The sequence below is a fragment of the Mesoplodon densirostris genome, chromosome 7, assembly GCF_025265405.1.
Source record: "Mesoplodon densirostris isolate mMesDen1 chromosome 7, mMesDen1 primary haplotype, whole genome shotgun sequence".
NCBI classification, from domain to species: domain Eukaryota; kingdom Metazoa; phylum Chordata; class Mammalia; order Artiodactyla; family Ziphiidae; genus Mesoplodon; species Mesoplodon densirostris.
The window spans coordinates 44718822-44740580 of NC_082667.1; the positions used below are offsets into that span (position 1 = coordinate 44718822).

At 35.8% G+C, this 21759-nt stretch overlaps 1 protein-coding gene across 2 annotated transcripts in view; it reads left to right on the forward strand.

Annotated features, from left to right (window-relative positions):
- Positions 1 to 21759, forward strand: part of NOX4 (NADPH oxidase 4) — a 152697-nt gene that overhangs the window by 78732 nt on the left and 52206 nt on the right. For both annotated transcript variants that reach the window (XM_060102762.1, XM_060102763.1), the window contains one exon: positions 5019 to 5079. In XM_060102762.1, coding sequence (XP_059958745.1) covers positions 5019 to 5079 — 61 coding nt within the window. The remainder of the gene's footprint in view (positions 1 to 5018; positions 5080 to 21759) is intronic.

A 21759-nucleotide genomic window follows, 5' to 3' on the forward strand; every position in this document is an offset into this window, starting at 1 on the left:
GTATAGTCTGTGAAACTTTTAATACTCAATACATGTTTGTTGAATGTTTGACTAAATTGTAGAAGAATTGCCCATTGTTGAAGTCCTTATTCATTCTCAGGTTAATTCTCCAATATTTTATTAACTGATATTTGAATGCATACCCAATAAGGGTAAGATGCTATGGAATATATGATAATGATTTAGAAATAGTTCCCGATCTCAAGACACTTATAGTGTATTAATACTGGAAAAATTACATAAAATTAAAGAGGTAAACTGTAATAAAGGGCATAAAAGTCAAGTAATTTGGAATTTCAGAGAAGAGAGGGATTTTTGTAGCATGGGAAATCAAGATTTCTTCATGAAAGTGGTAGCATTTGAGATGGGCCTTAAAGAATTACCAGTGTCCAATATGAGAAATGGGAATGAAGTCATTCTAAATGAGTATACTAGTAAGTGGGAAAATGAAGAGACAAGAAAATATATTAGTTGATCCATGTTGGCTTAGCTGGATCAAAGAGGAAAAATGGGATATAAAATTGGAAAGAATTTGGAACAAATGTTGTTGGTCAGAGGCCATAGGAAAGAAAGAATGTGCATGTTTTCCCATAACAGGATACGAAAGGTTAATCAATAAGAGATTGTTGTGATCAGACGTTTTCTTTGGTAATATTATTTGAAAGGACTTGAAAATTGATTGACTGCTGGCAGGAAGAGAAATACCTGGTATTACTCTGAGATTTGAACCTCTGTTCTGGTGGGATGTAGGTTCCATGTCCAGACCTAGGGGAATTAGAAGGAGAAGATAATTTGGGAAAGAAGATAACAGCAATTTTAGATATATTACATTTACAGCGAATTTCAAGTAGAAATTATCTAGCAGACATAGAAAATGTGAAACTAGAGCTTTGGAAAAGAGGGTTAAAAATAAAGACCTGACAATAATGATTAAAGAACATCATATTCTGTGATCATTTTCTCTGGTTTAAGAAATTTGTTACATTGAAAATATAATATTTAACATAGTAACATCCATTTTGGAGTTATTTTTATTTATTGTTGCAAAGCTCATGATTTAAAATAAACACATTGTGGCTTTTAAATTCATTTTCCATGTTGAATAAATTCTTGTGCAGTGAAATCATTTTTACATTTTGTTCTCAAATGTAAGATGATTATGTAATATCTGTTTATATTTTTGTGGGACTGTTATAAAATCATTAGTCATTTGAGCACATTAAAAACCCAATGCCATTTTGAACAAATAATTTGAAAGAAAAGGTTATTTTTCTCCAGGATATCAAAGTACGCATTCCTCCAGGTCTCTTGCAAATTCTCTCATTTTATTTTCTTCTCCTTAAACTAGGTGTGAGTATTCTGCTACTTATATTAAGGTCAATATTAGCCAAACTCCATTCTCTTCATCTAGGAAACTTAAGTGAGACTAAAGTAAGACTCAGGAATGTTTTAACGTTTATATTTTAAATTAATCTTTTAAAGTATGTAAAATTATAAACATTAAAAAGCTTAATAATAAATTTTAAAAATAGATGTGTATGAAATGAGTTATTTTCTCTGTCTTCAATTTTACTTCCCAGAAATTAATATTCTTAACAATGTATCATATAGTCTCATCAATGTATTTCTGTGTATAGAGGAAAAACACTAATATCTGTTTTATGTTATTTTATTATTTATTTATTTATTTATGGCTGCTTTGAGTCTTCATTGCTGCACATGGGCTTTCTCTAGTTGCGGAGAGTGGAGGCTACTCTTCATTGTGGTGTGTGGGCTTCTCGTTGCGGTGGCTTCTCTTGTTGCAGAGCACAAGCTCTAGGCGCATGGACTTCAGTAGTTGTGGCTCTCAGGTTCTAGAGCACAGGCTCAGTAGTTGTGGTGCACAGGCTTAGTTGCTCCGCAGCATGTGGGATCTTCCCGGACCAGGGTACAAACCCGTGTCCCCTGCATTGGCAGGTGGATTCTTAACCACTGTGCCACCAGGGAAGTCCCCTAATATCTGTTTTAATTTTAATAATGTGAACTTTACTACATGTCCTACAACATATTTTAACTGAAAATTTGTCACTAGCATATTTATTTTTAATGTTCTAAGAGAAACAAGATAGCCAAAGATATGAATACTTTATTATTTCTTCCCTTTGAGAAGTTTTCTAAACACTTTTAAAAAGATAGTGAAACAACATTAAGGAATCACTACACTATGCTTTAGACAACATTAATGAATCTGAACATTATTTGTGCAAATGTACTAAAATGTGATTCTAAGATTTTCAGTCATTGTTTCAAACCACACATGCTGAAGTCATTCTGTGTGCTATTCTGTGCAGGCCCCCTTCAAATCTGGGGTGATATGATTGGGCAAATACTCTGTTAAAATATGTCTTTTTAATTCCTAGCTAGTTTGAGGAAGTATCAGTAATTTATAAAGGCATCATTCCCAAGAGTTTGAGAGGAACAATATTGTGTTCTACCTGTTCACAGCCAGATCAGCCTTAAAAGCTATCCTGATACATTTGGCCAACACTTAGAAGAAGGAAGTTTATAGGCCCCTACAAGGCCTGAGGGAATGTTAAACATCATATGTAATTATCTTTTACAATGTCTGCACTGAAAGAATAGAACAGAGATATGAATATTTGGCAAAATGTACATTTTCCTTTAGAATACATTATAAGATTAAATCAAGCCAGATGCGCACTCAGGCATACAAAGACTAACTTTGTTGCTCCCTGTTATATCTTCTTGGCTTAGATCTTCTTTTCATAACCTAAGATTTAGTTCACAATAAGGGAAACATCAAGAGACATGGGAACAATCAGGTTGGTAGCTTGGAACTCTGTTGGGATTCTTGCTTTCTGGCAGCTACAGCTTTTACAGCATAGAGGCTCTGGACAGCGTTAAGTATTGATAGTACGAAGTAAAAGTGGTGGTGGGTTTTTACAGATCGCATCATGTTATTTGGAGATTTACTAATGACAAAACATTGCTCTTGGAGTTATTAAAAACTAGAATGTAAATTAAATAACTAAACGTTAGATTGAGAATTATAAATGAAGTAATATTTTAATAGTATAAATAATATTTAAGTAATATGATTTTTATATTCTTTTCATTTATTTCAATATTTTAAACTACAGTTAGTAGTAATAATCCTATTAGAAACACTGATTGTGGAATAATGGTTTGGAAATTCCTTGTTACAATAAATCTCAACCCTGAACATGTGCTTTTTAGTTTGTTTATGATTTGTCATGAAGAAATGATTAATATCTAACTTTTTATTTAGTGTTTTCACTGACCTCCAAGCTACTTATCTTCTTTGATGAGTTGTTTACATATCTCCATGGTGTCTTCACCTCCTTTATTTCTTTTCCTTAGAGCATCCCTATGTGACCTATGTTAATTAGTCAACATAGTGAGCTCGAGGATCTTCAACTTACCTCATGTAACCCATTCTCTGTCACAAGGCCCACAGAGCCACTGGCATATTCTTTCATCTGTGCTTCAACTTCAGCCCATGTTTCCCCTTAATTCATATTGTTGTACATTGATTCTACTAATTTTCAACAAATCCTTTTTTTCCGTCTACTCCATTTGACTTCTCATGCAATCCTTAGCCATTTTCCGTATCTTTGCTTTAGTGGAGACAGTGGCCTGCCATAGTTACGAACTGTGTAGGCAGACAAACCCAGACCCAAACTCTGTCTTGGGCAAGTTGATTTTTTTTTCCTTTTTAAAATTTTTTTTAAAAATTTTATTGGAGTATAGTTGATTTAAAATGTTATGTTAGTTTCTGCTGTATAGCAAAGTGAATCAGTTATATATATATCTACTCTTTAAAATTCTTTTCCCATAAAGTTGTTACAAGTTGAGTTTAAGTCTTAGTTACTTAATTTCCTTAACTATAAAAAACAACTCACCAGGGCTATTGTGAGCTTTTAGAAATGAGGCACTTAACCCTGCCCTTGGTACATGATATTCAATGAACACTGGCTAGTCACATGCAGATGATCCCTTACCCATAACCCTTATGCTAGATGTATTTTTGGAATTCAGAATTTTGAGGGTTGTAAAAGGTATGCATAATTAATATATTACCTAAGATCTCTAGTAGGATATGAGGCAACATTCTTAAACAAATGGGTATTTCTGTAGGAAAATAGTTCTGTATGAACTTTTATACAGAAGTATTAACCTCTCATCATTACCTTCCCATCAATTCAGGTCTGATAGTGCCACCAAATGTGTTATGAAAAAACTCATTTTTGAAAATTTCTGAATTTTAGAATTGTGGAAAGGGTTTGGGATTCTGTAAAATAAAGGGAGATACTGCATTTTCTTATTGTGAACTAAAAATTATTCTCTCATTTTTACTATGTGGCTGTTTCCTATATTTGCTAAACGTGGGACCACAGGTACTTTTTCTTACCTCCAGTACCACAGCTCACTCCCCTCCTCAAGTACCCTTGCTACTTTACTCCAGATTTCTTCTGAGAATTATGAGAGGGAATGAAATAAAACTCTTTCAGTAGGAGTTTCTTCATTGGACACAGAAAATTCAGGTCACATTGATAATTACTTTTTTCATTTCCCCGGAATTTGTTAGGATGTGAATCATATAAGAATATCTGCAAAGAAGAAGACACTAAAATCATTAGTCTTCATTTCTTCCTTCATGGTTAAAAGCTGTGTCCTCTTAAATATTTTAACTCAAAATATATTTAAGCAAGATTTATAGTTAGATGTAATATACTAGCCGTTTTAGACTATGTGTATTTTTTGTTTTATATAATACATATGGGCTTTTCGAGAAACGTATAATATCTTATTGACTGGTTGGCATTGCTTTTTTTCTCCCACTAATGAGGATATGTATAGTTTTTTTTAGTCCATTCCTTTCTATTTCTTATTGATTTTGGAGATTTGCTATGAGAATAAAAGTAGTAATTGAATCATACTCTGGTGCTACATAATTATTATACAGAATTGATTCCAGTATTTATTTATTTTTTTAGTGTCCTACTGAAACCAAAGCAACATTTGGGGTCCACCTTAAAATAGTAGGAGACTGGACAGGTATGTAGAACACAGAGTTTTAAAATATACACTTTGAAAATAATGGGTCATACAATAATTTTGATGTCTAAGTAGTGGAATGACCAACAGGTATAGAAATGTGTATGTGTCCTCAAGCTGTTTTTTTGTTTTCCTTCTTCGCTTGTACAGTTTTTACATTCATGTGTTTGTTTTTTTCTTCTGTAAGACGCATTTTTGGAATTGGAATACCTTGGATATCAGTAATTGTTAATAGTGTGTTGTTCATGTGATAGTAAACCATAGATTTCTACCTGCTTGTCAGATGTACTGGAAATGGTGGGAACACTGAAATGTCTTTTAGAAAACATCATTTTAAAATTAGTGGTTGGTTTTACTTTCAAAATAATCGACACCTGGGATTGAGATCACACAAATCTTCCAGTTCTTGCATGACTGTCTGCATGGTATTATCTATATATATAGCAACTCTACAACATCTTTTGAATAGTGGTCATTTATAATAGCAGGTCTGTTGGTGATGTTTTACTCTTCTATTGATAAAATTTTTTTTTATTATCTGAAAGGTGCATTGTATTAAGAGTTCTGAGTAAATAAACATTACTCATTCTTATATTCCCTTTGCCCAACAGAGTGACTGACAAGTGAGTGCTCCATAAACATTAGCTTGTTGGCTGGTTGTTTATTTTGGCTATTCAAAGGAAAGGATGCAAATGTAACTAAAAATAATTTTTAATTGAATGCTAAACTAGGAGTTGGTTTGTGAAAATTATACAGAATCAGAAAAAGGCAGATTCAGTGTAATCTCGGGCAATAAGAGAAGCTTCACAGAGAAGATAAAATTTAAGCTGAATATTGAAAATCAGACAGATGAAGAAAGAAGAAGCTCATTTAAGTGAAATCCACAGCACTGTCAAAAATCAAGGAAGGTAATGATTAAACCTTATTGGAGAAGTGTGAGTCAGTCAGCCTAGCAGAAGCAAAGATATTGTTCTGGGAAGTAGTATGGAAAAACCATTTAGGGTCAGCATGGTAAAGATCTTGAATGCCTTGACAAGGTGTTAGAACAAATTAGAGATGTTAGGGAATCTTTGAAGGATTTGGAGCATCATAATGTAAATGGTATTGATAACTTGCTAGTTGATTAGGTTAGGATCAAGAGAAGACATTGGTACTGGAAGGCAGAGGAGAAGGAGTCAGTAAAGGAGTGAGGATGGAAACTGAGGACTAGAAGAAATATATTTGCAAATGCAGCTTAAGAAGTTAGTATTGGAAAGGGGGGATTAATTATTGTAAAAAAATAGGAAAGGACAAGATGTTATGTAACAGGGAAGAGATATTTTAGAAAGGACAGTTGAAAGAGCTTATATTATACAGTTAAATAATAATAGTGTGTATAAAATCCTTTGTCTCTAGAAAGAGCAGTCACCTTGGAAACGGAGATGAGAAGAAAATGGGGAAAATATGCAACATAGGATTTCATGGGCAAACAAAGAAACAAATCCAAATATCTCTGAGCAGTGATGATCTATTTGGAATCATGAAAAATCAGGCTTAAATTCATATTATTCATTTCATAGCTTTCGAAAGAGATCATTGTAGTCCATTGTTAGAAGAATACTGATGTAGTATAGAAATAGTAATTCTCATAAGCCCAGAACTAGTTCATACAATAAAAATTGTTTTGCACTGTTTGGCAAATAAAGAATGAGCTGAAATTCTTCTCTGGTAAGGATCCCAATATAGTAAGAATTAACTTCAATAATGAATGGTAATTGATAGAATTCTATATCTGAAGGGTAACAAGCATAATGAAGTCATAATTTAATTCATCAGGGTAAGCAGAAAGTTCATCAGGGCTTATTATTTTATTTTTATTTTTTAAACATCTTTATTGGAGTATAATTGCTCTACAATGGTGTGTTAGTTTCTGCTTTATAACAAAGATAAGCAGTCATACATATACATATATCCCCATATCCCCTCCCTCTGTTGTCTCCCTCCCACCCTCCCTATCCCACCCCTCGGTGGTCACAAAGCACCCAGCTGATCTCCCTCTGCTATGTGGCTGCTTCCTACTAGCTATCTATTTTACATTTGGTAGTATATATGTGTCCATTCCACTCTCTCACTTCGTCCCAGCTTACACTTCCCCCTCTCCGTGTCCTCAAGTACATTCTCTATGTCTGTGTCTTTATTCCTGTCCTACCCCTGGGTTCTTCATAACCATTTTTATTTTTTTTTAGATTCCATATATATGTGTTAACATATGGTATTTGTTTTTCTCTTTCTGACTTACTTCACTCTGTATGACAGACTCTAGGTCCATCCACCTCACTACAAATAACTCAATTTTGTGTGTTTTTATGGCTGAGTAATATTCTATTGTATATATGTGCCACATCTTCTTTATCCATTCATCTGTCAATGGACAGATGTCTGGGCTATTGTAAATAGAGCTGCAATGACCATTGTGGTACATGACTCTTTTTGAATTATGGTTTTCTCAGAGTATATGCCCAATAGTGGGACTGCTGGGTCATATGGTAGTTCCATTTTTAGTTTTCTAAGGACCCTCCATACTGTTCTGCATAGTGGCTGTATCAATCTACATTCCCACCAACAGTGCAAGAGGGTTCCCTTTTCTCCACACCCTCTCCAGCATTTATTGTTTGTAGATTTTTTGATGATGGCCATTCTGACCTGTGTGAGATGATATCTCATTGTAGTTTTGATTTGCTTTTCTCTAATGATTAGTGATGTTGAGCACCCTTTCATGTGTTTGTTGGCCATCTGTATATCTTCTTTGGAGAAATGTCTATTTAAGTCTTCTGCCCATTTTTGGATTGGGTTGTTTGATTTCTTGATATTTAGCTGCATGAGCTGCCTGTAAATTTTGCAGATTAATCCTTTGGCAGTTGCTTCACTTGCAAATACTTTCTCCAATTCTGACGGTAGTATTTTCGTCTTGTTTAGGGTTTCCTTGGCTGTGCAAAAGCTTTTAAGTTTCATTAGGTCCCATTTGTTTATTTTTGTTTCTATTTGCATTTCTCTAAGAGGTGGGTCAAAAGGATCTTGCAGTGATGTATGTCATAGAGTGTTCTGCCTATGTTTTCCTCTAAGAATTTTATAGCATCTGGCCTTGCATTTAGGTATTTAATCCATTTTGAGTTTATTTTTGTGTATGGTGTTAGGGAGTATTCTAATTTCATTCTTTTACATGTAGCTCTCCAGTTTTCCCAGCACCACTTATTGAAGAGGCTGTCTTTTCTCCATTGTATATCCTTCCCTCCTTTGTCATAGATTAGTTGACCATATGTGCGTGGGTTTATCTCTGGGCTTTCTATCCTGTTCCATTGATCTATATTTCTGTTTTTGTTCCAGTACTATACTCGCTTGATTATTGTAGTTTTGTAGTATAGTCTGAAGTCCGGGAGCCTGATTCCTCCAGCTCCGTTTTTCTTTCTCAAGATTGCTTTGGCTATTTGGGGTCTTTGTTTTTCCAAACAAATTGTGAAAATTTTCCTAGTTCTGTGAAAAATGCCATTGGTAGTTTGATAGGGATTGCATTGAATCTGTAGATTGCTATGGGTAGTATAGTCATTTTCACAATATTGATTCTTCCAGTCCAAGAACATGGCATATCTCTCCATCTGTTTGTATCATCTTTAATTTCTTTCATCAGTGTCTTATAGTTTTCTGCATACAGGTCTTCTGTCTCCTTAGGTAGGTTTATTCCTAGGTATTTTATTTTTTTTGTTGCAGTGGTAAGTGGGAGTGTTTCCTTAATTTCTCTTTCAGGTTTTTCATCCTTAGTGTATAGGAATGCAAGAGATTTCTGTGCATTAATTTTGTATCCTGCTATTTTACCAAATTCATTGATTAGCTCTAGTAGTTTACTAGTAGCATCTTTAGTATTCTCTCTGTATAGTATCATGTCATCTGCAAATAGTCACAGCTTTACTTCTTTGCCAATTTGTATTCCTTTTATTTCTTTTTCTTCTCTGACTGCTGTGGCTAAAACTTCAAAAACTATGTTGAATAATAGTGGTGAGAGTGGACAACCTTGCCTTATTCCTGATCTTAGAGGAAATGGTTTCAGTTTTACACCTTTGAGCACAATGTTGGCTGTGGGTTTGTCATATATGGCCTTTATTATGTTGAAGTAAGTTCCCTCTATGCCTACTTTCTGGCAGGTTTTTATCATAAATGGGTGTTGAATTTTGTCAAAAGCTTTTTCTGCATCTATTCAGGTGATCATATTGTTTTTATCCTTCAATTTGTTAATATGGTGTATTACATTGATTTATTTGCATATATTGAGGAATCCTTGCATTCCTGGGATAAACCCCACTTGATCATGGTGTATGATCCTTTTAATGTGCTGTTGGATTCTGTTTGCTAGTATTTTGTTGAGGATTTTTGCATCTGTGTTCATCAATGATATTGGCCTGTAATTTTCTTTCTTTGTGACCTCTTTGTCTGGTTTTGATATCAGGGTGATGGTGGCCTTGTAGAATGAGTTTGGGAGTGTTCCTCCCTCTGGTGTATTTCAGAAGAGTTTTAGAAGGATAGATGTTAGCTCTTCTCTAAATGTTTGATAGGATTCACCTGTGAAGCCATCTGGTCCTGCACTTTCGTTTGTTGGAAGATTTTTAATCAATTTCAGTGCTTGTGATTGGTCTGTTTATATTTCCTATTTCTTTCTGGTTCAGTCTTGGTTGGTTGTGCTTTTTTAAGAATGTGTCCATTTCTTCCAGGTTGTCCATTTTATTGGCATATAGTTGCTTGTAGTAATCTCTCATGATCCTTTGTATTTCTGTGGTGTCAATTGTTACTTGTCCTTTTTCATTTCTAATTCTATTGATTTGAGTCTTCTCCCTTTTCTTCTTGATGAGTCTGGCTAATGGTTTATCAATTTTGTTTATCTTCTCAAGAACCAGCTTTTAGTTTTACTGATCTTTACTATTGTTTCTTTCATTTCTTTTTCATTTATTTCTGATCTAATCTTTATGATTTCTTTCCTTCTGCTAACTTTGGGGTTTTTTTGTTCTTCTTTCTCTAATTGCTTTAGGTGTAATGTATGGTCGTTTATTTGAGATGTTTCTTGTTTCTTGAGGTGGGATTGTATTGCTATAGATTTCCCTCTTAGAAATGCTTTTGCTGCATCCCATAGGTTTGGGTTGTCATGTTTTCATTGTCATTTGTTTCTAGGTATTTTTTGATTTCCTCTTTGATTTCTTCAGCGATCTCTTGGTTATTTAGTAGCGTATTGTTTAGCTTCCATATGTTTGAATTTTTTACAGATTCTTTCTTGTAATTGATATCTAGTCTTATAGCGTAGTGGTTGGAAAAGATACTTGATACAATTTCAATTTTCTTAAATTTACCAAGGCTTGATTTGTGACCCCAGATATGGTCTATCCTCGAGAATGTTCCATGAGCACTTGAGAAGAAAGTGTATTTTGTTTTTTTGGATGGAATGTCCTATAAATATCAATTAAGTCCATCTTGTTTAATGTATCATTTAAAGCTTGTGTTTCCTTATTTATTTTCATTTTGGATGATCTTACATTGGTGAAAGTGGTGTGTTAAAGTCCCCTACTATGATTGTGTTACTGTTGATTTCCCCTTTTATGGCTGTTAGCATTTTCCTTATGTATTGAGGTGCTCCTATATTGGGTGCATAAATATTTATAATTGTTATATCTTCTTCTTGATTTGAGCCCTTGATCATTATGTAGTGTCCTTCTTTGTCTCTTGTAATAGTCTTTATTTTAAGGTCTATTTTGTCTGATATGAGTATTGCTACTCCAGCTTTCTTTTGATTTCCATTTGCATGGAATATCTTTTTCCATCCCCTCACTTTCAGTCTGTATGTGTCCCTAGGCCTGAAGTGGGTATCTTGTAGGCAGCATATATACAAGTCTTGTTTTTGTATCCATTCAGCCAGTCTATTCATTTTGGTTGGAGCATTTAATCCATTTACATTTAAGGTAGTTATTGATATGTATGTTCCTATTCCCATTTTCTTAATTGTTTTGGGTTTGTCATTGTCAGCCTTTTCCTTCTCTTGTGTTTCCCATCTAGAAAAGTTCCTTTAGCATTTGTTGTAAAGCTGGTTTGTTGGTGCTGAATTCTCTTAGCTTTTGCTTGTCTGTAAAGTTTTTAATTTCTCTGTCAAATCTGAATGTGATTCTTGCTGGGTAGAGGAATCTTGGTTGTAGTTTTTTCCCTTTCATCACTTTAAATATGTCATGCCACTCCCTTCTGGCTTTCAGAGTTTCTGCTGAAAGATCAGCTGTTAACCTTATGAGGATTCCCTTGTATGTTATTTTTTGTTTTTCCCCTGCTGCTTTTAATATTTTTTCTTTGTATTTAATTTTTGATAGTTTGGTTATTATGTGTCATGGTGTGTTTCTCCTTGGATTTATCCTGTATAGGACTCTCTGTCCTTACTGGACTTGATTGACTATTTCCTTTCCCATATTAGGGAAGTTTTCAATTATAATCTCTTCAAATATTTTCTCAGTCCCTTTCTTTTTCTCTTCTTCTTCTGGGACCCCTGTAATTCGAATGTTGTTGTGTTTAATGTTTTCCCAAAGGTCTCTTAGACTATCGTCAATTCTTTTCATTCTTTTTTCTTTATTCTGCTCTGCAGTAGTTATTTCCACTATTTTATCTTCCAGGTCCCTTATCTGTTCTTCTGCCTAAGTTATTCTTCTACTGGTTCCTTCTAGAGAATTTTTAATTTCATTTATTGTGTTGTTCATCATTTTATGTTTGCTCTTAATTCTTCTAGGCCCTTGTTAAACGTTTCTTGTATTTTCTCCATTCTATTTCTAAGATTTTGGATCATCTTTACTATCATTACTCTAAATTCTTTCTCAGGTAGACTGCCTATTTCCTCTTCATTTGTTTGGTCTGGTGGGTTTTTACCTTACTCCTTCATCTGCTGTATGTCTCTGTCTTCTCATTTTGCTTAAAGGGTATCTGTGACCTTTTTTTGATTTTAGGCAGCCTCTCTGCTAATAGGTGGGGTTGTGTTCCTGTCTTGCTAATTGTTTGGCATAGGGTGTCCAGCAGTGTAGCTTGCTGGTCGTTGAGTGGAGCTGGGTCTTAGCGTTGAGATGGAGATCTGTGGGAGATCTTTCACCATTTGATATTACATGGAGCCAGGAGGTCTCTGGTGGACCAATGTCCTGAACTCGGCTCTCCCACCTCAGAAGCACAGGCCTGACACCCAGCCGGAGCACCAAGACCCTGTCAGCCACCTGGCTCAGAAGAAAATGGAGAAAAAAAAGAAAGAAAGAAGAATAAAATAAAATAAAATAAAAAGTTATTAAAATTAAAAATTATTAAAAATAAAATTTAAAAATTAATAAAATATTAAGTAAGAAAGAAGAGATCAACCAAACCAAAAAACAAATCCACCAATGATAACAAGCACTAAGATCTGTACTAAAAAAAACAAACAAACAAAAAAACCGGACAAACCGAACACTAGTTAAAATGGTAAAAGCATAGATATATAGACAAACTCACACAAAGAAGCATACACATACACAAGATCTATAATCCTCTCAATGCAGACCACTAGCGTTCTCAGCCACACATGCACTTATAAATGTTAGTCACTGGCTTCACCTACACACTTGTCTGAAGTTTGCTCGACATGGACATCTTCTTAGTAATCTTCCAATTACTGGCACTTTTCAAGTACACTGAAGAAGATAAAACATGTGGCAGGTGAAGTAATGGTCCCCCAAAGACATGGACATCCATATCCCTGGCATTGCCTGGCTGCTGCGCAGCTATGGGGACCCGGAGCCCCATCATGGCTTATTACTAGCTATTGTTACTGAGTTTCTTCGTAAAGTTATTTTCTATTGTCAGTGGCTCATTAAAATAAATGATTATCTTTTTATCTCATCTTTTATTTCAACCTTCTCTATTAGGAACACTTAATAGTTTTAATTTTGTCCTCTTTTTTAATATACAGTGTCACTGAGGGAGAAAAAAGATCATTCTCTTCAGAGAGTTCAGTTCCAGTTGGATGCTTTTCCATTAATAGACTTTCTTGGTTGTTGACTTTAAATATTTGTTGATTTGTAAAAAAATGTCAGGCATTCATGCAGAGAACCACTAAATAGTTCTGCCACTATCTGGCATTTTATTTCAAAAGACGTTTTAGCTGTCTTAAAAAATGGAATTATAATTATGAAAGGAAAATTGGGAATATCATTGCTGAAATCAAGGATTATTGGGTTTTTATTCTAAAAGAATTACTTATTAAGTATTACTCAGTATTAAGAGTAATAAGTATAGAAAACACCAAAGAGATGCTTAAGAGGTTGAGTATCAAAGGTTTACTTCTCTAAACTGACTGACAGATATTTTACATTGACTATTTCTTCCTTGAAATATGTTCTTCTTGGGCACCTCTAAAAAATTAGGTTTAATACCACCTCATGGGTCTAATGTAAAACTAATCAGCTACACCGAGCTGTAGAGTACCCAAGAAGCAAATGAAGCAGCCAAAAGAAGAGACCTGTAGTGACCTGAAATATACTTCTTGTTGTTGTTGTTGTTGTTTCTATGACTAGCAAATTATAATGGTCATATTTTTGGAAGATAACATTTAAACTATGTGTAATTTTGGGTAATAATCAAATATTTATTAAGCACTTACTCTATGCCAGACATTGCACTAGTCTCTGGAGATACAGCGTTGACCAATGCTGTGTTCTAACCAGTAGAGACTTCCAAGAAACAAAAAAGCAAATCAATACATAGTGTGTTAGATAGTGATGAGTGCTATGAAGAAAAATAAAGAAAGGTAAGGGAGTAAGAATGATGAAGGGTGGTAGTGCTATTTAGATAAGGTTTTTAGTTATGGACTTTCTGAACAGACATGTAAGTAGATGAGGGAATAAATCAGGTGGATTTCAGGAAGAAGTGTGTTTAGGCAAAGGAAACAGTAAGTGCAAAGTCCCTGAGGTAGGGGTAACTTTGGATAGTCAGGGAACTGCAAGGATCCCAGTGGGGCTGGAATACAGTCAGTGAAGGGGGATAGTAGTGGGACATGAGATCAGAGAGGGGAGTTGGGGATCAGACTCTGTGGGTTACAGGAGGACTTGGATTTTAATCTGATTGAGATAAAAGGCATGATTTTGAGGTCTACATTTGAATGATTAGCCATTTTGTTCTAATATATACTACTTAGTGTTTGCCAACCCAAGGGTTTTGTGTGTGTGTGTGTGTGTGTGTGTGTGTGTTTTGTTTGTTTGCTTTGTTGTTTCAAAAAAATACTGAGTTTAGGGAGAAGGAGAAAAAGGGGATACTTCTGAGCACTGTAGAAAACAGATCAAAGAAAAAACAGGTCAAACTTTTTTGGTGAAGGGGGAGGTGTATCATCATTTTGAGATGCCTCGCCTCAGTGGTAGTTCTATCTTCTGCCATATGGGCCTGGTTTATGGGTTCTGGTAGCCTCACCTACACCCTATATCCCACTAGCTTGTATGGATGGTAGTAGCTTCCTGCTACTCTTTGGATTTCTCCCCTATCTTTAATATAGCTTCCCAATTCTTACCTCACCTGAGTTCCTTATATCAAATTCCTTTCAATTAAATCATATAGAGCCCTTCCTGGTTTTGGCTGGACCCAGACTTAGAAGGTCAGCAAATCCTCTCTGAACAAAGCATTGAATCACTGAGAGGAGTGATATATGGGAAAGATAAGAGAAAGTGTACAAGTCCTGAAGCAGTCAAATGTTTACATTCAAGGACCAGTAAGAAGTGCAGTGTTGCTGGAACTGAGTAAGTGGAAATGTTATAGGGAATAAAGTCTGAGAAATACCTGTGGACCAGATATGATAGGCATTTGCAGACTTCAATTTTATTATAAATGTTATGGAGAACCATTGGAGGATTTTGATTAGGGGATGACTCATATTTTAAAATGGTAATTCTGGCAGCTATGTAGAGAATATGTTGGGGGAGTCAAGAGTGGAAATCAGGAGATAAGTTGAGAAGCTCTTGCTGATGTCTAGACAAGAGGAAATGCTAGTTACACATAGAGTGATAGAGACTAGGTCTTGAGAAGTGGATGTATTTTGAAGGTGTATCTGACAGGTTTTTGGATGCATTGCAGGTGGAGTGTAAAAAAGTTAGGACTCAAAAATAACTCCAAGGTTTTTAGTTTCAGTAAGTAAGTGGACAGTGTTGCTGCTTATTAAGATATAGAACACTGTGGCATACTGGGGGGACAAGAGTAGACATTCAAAGTTCAGTTTTGTACATTTTAAATTTGAGAGGTCTAAACTAGAGATCTAAACTTGGGAATCATTAGTATCTTCATGGATTTAAATCCTTGAAGCTGGACAGGATCACCTAGGGCAGTAATTCTCAATCATGTAAGATCCAACACCTTGTTTTATAACATTTTATATGCCCACTTTACATTCTTAAAATTCAATTTACAGGTAATATATACACAAATGATTTATAAAAAATCAATATACCTTAGTATAAAGGAGGTATGTAAATAATTTATAGTAAATGATTTACATTCAATATTTAAATTCTTAAGCATGACTACACTAGAAGTCATAAGAAATAAGTGATTTGTGCCCACATACAGAATCATCATGAATAAAACTGTTCTAAATGCAGGCTCCCAATGCAAGTCAAATACTGTGAGCCCCAGTTCCTTTACGATGTGCTTTTCCAAAATGGTGAACATTTTTGGTAAAGATCTAGACACAATAGAGTACAATAATATTTAGTTTACAGGGTAGTTGCAATCCCAGAAATTCCAGTGCATATTTAAATCATGCAAAACTTTGCATTTTTTATAATTATAAATGAGTTTTTCATGTACATGAAAGTCATTTGAAAAGCATACGGGGAGTGAGACAATTTCTTGTTGCACAGTATTCTCCACAAATTGCAGGATGTCTGCTGTCTCTGACCCCTACTCTCTAACCATCAGTAACTTCTCATCATCATTGTGAGAATCAAATTGCCTCCACAAACTCTCAAAAGTCCCCCTAAGAGGTGATATTCTTCCATCAAGAGTAACTAGTTTGGGCTTCCCTGGTGGAGCAGTGGTTAAGAATCTGCCTGCCAATGCAGGGGACACGGGTTCAAGCCCTCGTCTGGGAAGATCCCATTTGCCACGGAGCAACTAAGCCCGTGTGCCACAACTACTGAGCCTGCGCTCTAGAGCCCACAAGCCACAACTACTGAGCCCACGTGCCACATCTACTGAAGCCTGCACACTCTAGAGCCTATGCTCTGCAAACAGAAGCCACCGCAGTGAGAAGCCCGTGCACTGCAACGAATAGTAGCCCCTACTGGTGGCAACTAGAGAAAGCCCGCACACAGCAACGAAAACCCAACACAGCCAAAATAATAAATAAATAAACAAAAATAATAAATAAAATAAAATAATTAATTAACTAAAAAAAGAGTAACTAGTTTAAGAAATGTGTATAGATAGAGAAGAAATCTAATGGAGGACTGAGTCCTGAGGCATTTCAACATGTAGAGCTCAGCAAAGGTGACTAAGAAGGAGTGGCCACTGAGGTAAAAGGAGAACCAGGCAAATCTGAGTCCTGGACACCACAGGACAGTATTTCAAAAATGAGGAATGGACCAGTTGAAACAAATGCTGCTGAAAATCGGAGAAAAATGAAGGCTGAATTAATGACCTTAGGAATCGTGTTTTTAGTGGAGTGCTGGGAACAGAAACCTGATTGAGGTGGGTTCAAGAGATAATAATAGTAAGAGAGGAACTGGAGATGGTAAGTATAGACAAATCCCGTGTGTTGGGTCCAGCTCCTATGAGCTCACTGGGTTATAGGGTGCTTATTTTCCAACTCTGTGTTCAGTGAAGTCAAGTTTGATAGCTTTAAATCATCCACAATGTGAGTATTCATTCCATAGAAATTGACAAACACCATAAGGTAGGGATTAAAAACATTTTTTAAAGACCTGTCTATTAAGTATTTGCCAAAATACCTCTGGACAAATTCTAAGGAGTTGGGATATAAAATGAAGTAAAGAAATAGGGCAGTAGTTGAAGGGGCGGAGGATATAGGGACAAGGCACATATGAGTTTAGAGTACATATAAAATATATATATATATATGTATTTTATATATATACACTTATATATTTAATGTGAACTATTATGTTTATATATGTCTAAGGACACTATGAATAATGAGATAAAAGTAGAGATGGAAACATTGATAATTCTGGAGAGATAGTGGTTATAATTATAAGAACAAAGCCCATGAGGGTCTCCTAATGGGTTTCAGAAGGACTAGATTACAATGTTCAAGTGGAGGAGTTGACCTCAGGTAAGGCATCTGGGCAGTTCATGCTTTATAGGAAGACAAGAGAAGATGGTTATGGAGCATGGCTACTAATTGGTTGGTGGACTTGGAGTGAGAGGAATGGGATTTCTCTTCTGATTCCTTCTGGGTTTTTTGTTTGTTTGTTTTTTTAAAAATAATTTTATTTAATTAGTTAGTTTTGGCTGTGTTGGGTCTTAGTTGCTGTGTGTGGGTTTGTTCTTATTGAGGCAAGCAGGGGCTACTCTTCGTTGTGATGCACAGGCTTCTCATTGCAGTGGCTTCTCTTGTTGCAGAGCACGGGCTCTAGGCGCACAGGCTTCAGGAGCTGTGGCACACATACTCAGAAGTTGTGGCACACGGGCTTAGCTGTTCCGCGGCATGTGGGATCTTCCTGGACCAGGGCTCGAACCCGTGTCCCCTGTTTTGGCAGGCGGATTCTTAACCACTGCGCCATCAGGGAAGTCCCTCTTTCTGTGTTCTTAGTGAAAAATATAGTAAGGTTTTCACTGAGAATGAGGAAGGGGGGAAGTACTTTGAATTTTGAGGAGAAGGAAGAAAGTGTAATGTATCATTTTAAATAGTAAATTCATGAGTGAAGCATGATGGCCTTTCTGAGTTGTGCCAAGAGTCCTACTGAGATATGTGGTCCAAAATTTAAAGTGAGAGAAGTCAGAATAATTGTGAGTTTTTTCCTGGCATGGTCCACTTTTTCAGATTAGCTATTGAGCAGGTGGGGAGTTGGATTTAACCAGCATTGGTCCACTCCTGATTAAATTCACTATAGTTGTCACTTCCAATCTATTCTCTGCACTGTAACCATAGAAACTTCAAAGCAAGAATCCAATTAAATCACTGCTTTTGCCTCATACACATTAATAGCTTTCCATTGCTCCTCGGATAAAGCAAAAAATCCTTACAGTGGCCTAGAAAGGCATCCCTGCATGGACCCTGACCTAATCTTATCTTGATTCAGTTTTTTCTTCTCTACACAGAGCACCTTGGCTTTTCTGTTCCTTTTGTTTCCCTTGTTACCTCCCACCATATATATATCATGAGCCATATACCTGTAATACTCTCCACCACTTCTTCCCACCCCTACCCACTTAGGTACCTAGCATGTTTAAATCATAGCCCAAGAGCCACTTCATCTGAGAAGCCTTCTAGACACCTCAATTTTGGGTGTTGTTTCTTATATGCTGCCATCACTGTATTTCTGGTTTTGAGAGCACTTATCTCCATTGGTAACTATATATTCAAAGTGTGATCATTGGTGTAACAAGTTTTCTTCGACATACTATAAGCATTATCATGATAGAGATCTGTATCTCTTTTTGCTCACCGTTGTACTCAAGGGTCCATTAAAATGGTTGTTCCTAATAAATGTAAATATTTGTTAAGTGAAGAGAGGAAGGGAGGGAGAGAGGAAGGAAGGAAGGAAGGAAGGGGAGAAGGCAGGTAGGCAAGCAAGAAGGTGTATCCTCTGCTTTGTGAAAAATCACCAGTAAGTGGGGCAGGGGTCAGATATATAATGTCATGCTATGTTCACCAAAATGGAGAATGAAGATGCATTGGGAGGGAGATTTGAGAGGCTTTCTGGGCCAAAGTGAGTGTAATGGAAAAATAGGACTTGTCTAGATTGGGAGATTTTTCCAGGGATAAAAATAGCTTGAATAATAGCACAGAGGGCTGAATTATCATGGAAAATCAGGAAAATGTCATGCTGTTGGAAGGCAGGCTGGGATGGTATCCAGAGGTCATGTTATGGAGGAGCTTGTAGGAATTACTAAGAAGCTTGGTCATTTTTCCTAAAGATGTTGGTGAAAAATTGAAGGGTTTAAAACAGGAACTGAAATCAAATTTGTACTTTATATGGGTCCCCCTGCTGTTTTTTTATACAGATTGGAAAGGAGAAAGACCAGGTTAGAAACAAAGACACCAAATTAAAGGACTGTCATAGCATCAAGGAAGCTGAGGAGATAAAAAGTTCTGTGGAGGGAATGATCTATGGTGACCAAAGAAGTAGGACTGAACAATAACTGTGAGAGGGCATCACTGCTAACTTGATAAAAACCACCTTTTTGGGAAAATGCAGAGAAGAGGTTTGAGGATGGTAGCGGTTGCTATGAATTACTGAGTGAAGTGGAGATCAGTAAGTAGAGAGATAGTGTACAAAGAGAAGCAGATAGCAAATGGGCTTATTTCTAAATTCTTCCTATTTCTAAATTGCCCCAGAACACTGATAGGGATTGAATTTATATTGATCTGTCCTTGTATTAGGGGGGGATGATGAGTAGCAAATACATATGCAATTACTTGTGTATCTATCTAGGTAACTAGATAGATACCTATTTACCTAGGGCAGGGTGAGGATTAACATATTATATCCTACAGTATGTATTATTTGTATAATGAAACACTATAACTCTAGCACCATGTAAGTCTATGTGGAAATCATTGAGGACCATTAATTAGCTAATATAATGGAATTTAACATAACTCATTTGCTATCATGATATAATAAATCATTCAATAAATATGAGCTGTGGTTAAATTGCATATTTCATCATCTCAGAATTCAAGGAAATTTTTCTATCAGGGAAATGAGAAATTTGTATTACCATATAAATGCCCATCTTTTCTCAGGAGAGAGGATCAATTGTTTTCCCCTTGGTTTCTTGGTTTATGAACATGAAATCTATGCTGTCATTTTTTGGTAGATGATAGTTCACTTATAATGCCACAGAAAATATCGAGATTGCTTAGTAAGTGATTGGAATCCACTACTCATTAAGTTTTATTCTAGTTCAGTTATCTTACAACATCAAAGATAGGGAAAAGACAAAATTTTGGGATTTTTATCCAATAAAAAGTTTTACTTCTTATTTTTGAAAATAAGCAAATTATATAATTTCTGGACCTGGAAGTAGAGTTATTATAGCAAAGTGGTTTTTTTTTGCATGGATTGTTACATTTTATTATGAACTGTTTGTTCCTAAGTTTGGGTTCTCTGTTACCTACTATTTTCTGCTTGATTTACTATATAATATTAAGGAAAATAAGAATAGTGATGGACTTCCCTGGTGGTCCAGTGATTAATACTCTGTGCTTCCACTGCAGGGGGCACAGGTTCAATCCCTGGTTAGGGAACTAAGATCACACATGCCATGCAGCCAAAAAAAAAAAAAAAAAGAATAGTGAGGAATTTTCTTGGTAACATAATTTCTTAAGCAATGTCAAAAATATGACAATAATGTACTGGGTGGTCAAGAAAGAATAGGTCATTTTGCCAAGCTAATCTTGTGGTAATGGACTAAATAATTCCAAAGCCAAAAAGACAAGGATTCTGTGCCATTATCATTATCATGAGGAACATTTTTAGTACTCATTTGTTTGACGCGATTGCTAAGCACTTTATAAAGGAAGCTAAATGAATATAGTTCCTGTATTCTAAACAAATTGTAATTTTTAAAGCAAAATTGTAACTTAATGGATTATAATCAAACAGACAGTGTTCTTTAGGGTCATCCAAATGAACACACCTAAGACATTAAGTATGTTAATCCCAAAGGAATATACTTATCTTCCACGGATTCAAAGGCAATCAAGTAAGGGAACTTTGGGAATAGAGTCTAGTAAAAATGCTATTGCTCTTATTATGATTTTTGAACTTTAACAGAGGGGAAGGGTGGGATTTCATAAACAAATATAAATAGAATGGAAAAACTAAACTCTTCCATGAAATGAGATTTTGAGAAAATTTGGAGGTGACAACTTGTGGACATGGAATGCTAGGGAACACCAAGAAATGTACTTTGGATAGATAATAAGGTGAAAAGGTAAAATGGTCTGTCGTAGAGTGATGAAGAGCTTAAAAATAGAAGGCAATCTTATTTTTTATTGGCACTGTATTGAGAAACTAGTAAAATGTCTTGGGATGTGGCTACCCACATAGTTAGAAGGAAGGGAGAGCCAAGAAGGTCCACATAGAAAACTTTGCATATCCCAATATTTTCAATGGCAATATCTAACAGAAAGTTATGCCTCTGATTGGAGCAGATAAGAAAATACATTTTAAGAGTTAGACTGTCCTTCTGGAATAGTCAAGTGATTTGTCATCTTTTCTTCGCCCAGCCCCTTCTTTTCTTTTCTTTCTTTCTTTTTTTTTTTTTTGCGGTACGTGGGCCTCTCACTGCTGTGGCCTCTCCCATTGCAGAGCACAGGCTCCGGACGTGCAGGCTCAGCGGCCATGGCTCACGGGCCCAGCCGCTCCATGGCAAGTGGGATCTTCCCTGACCGGGGCACGAACCTGTGTCCCCTGCATTGGCAGGTGGACTCTC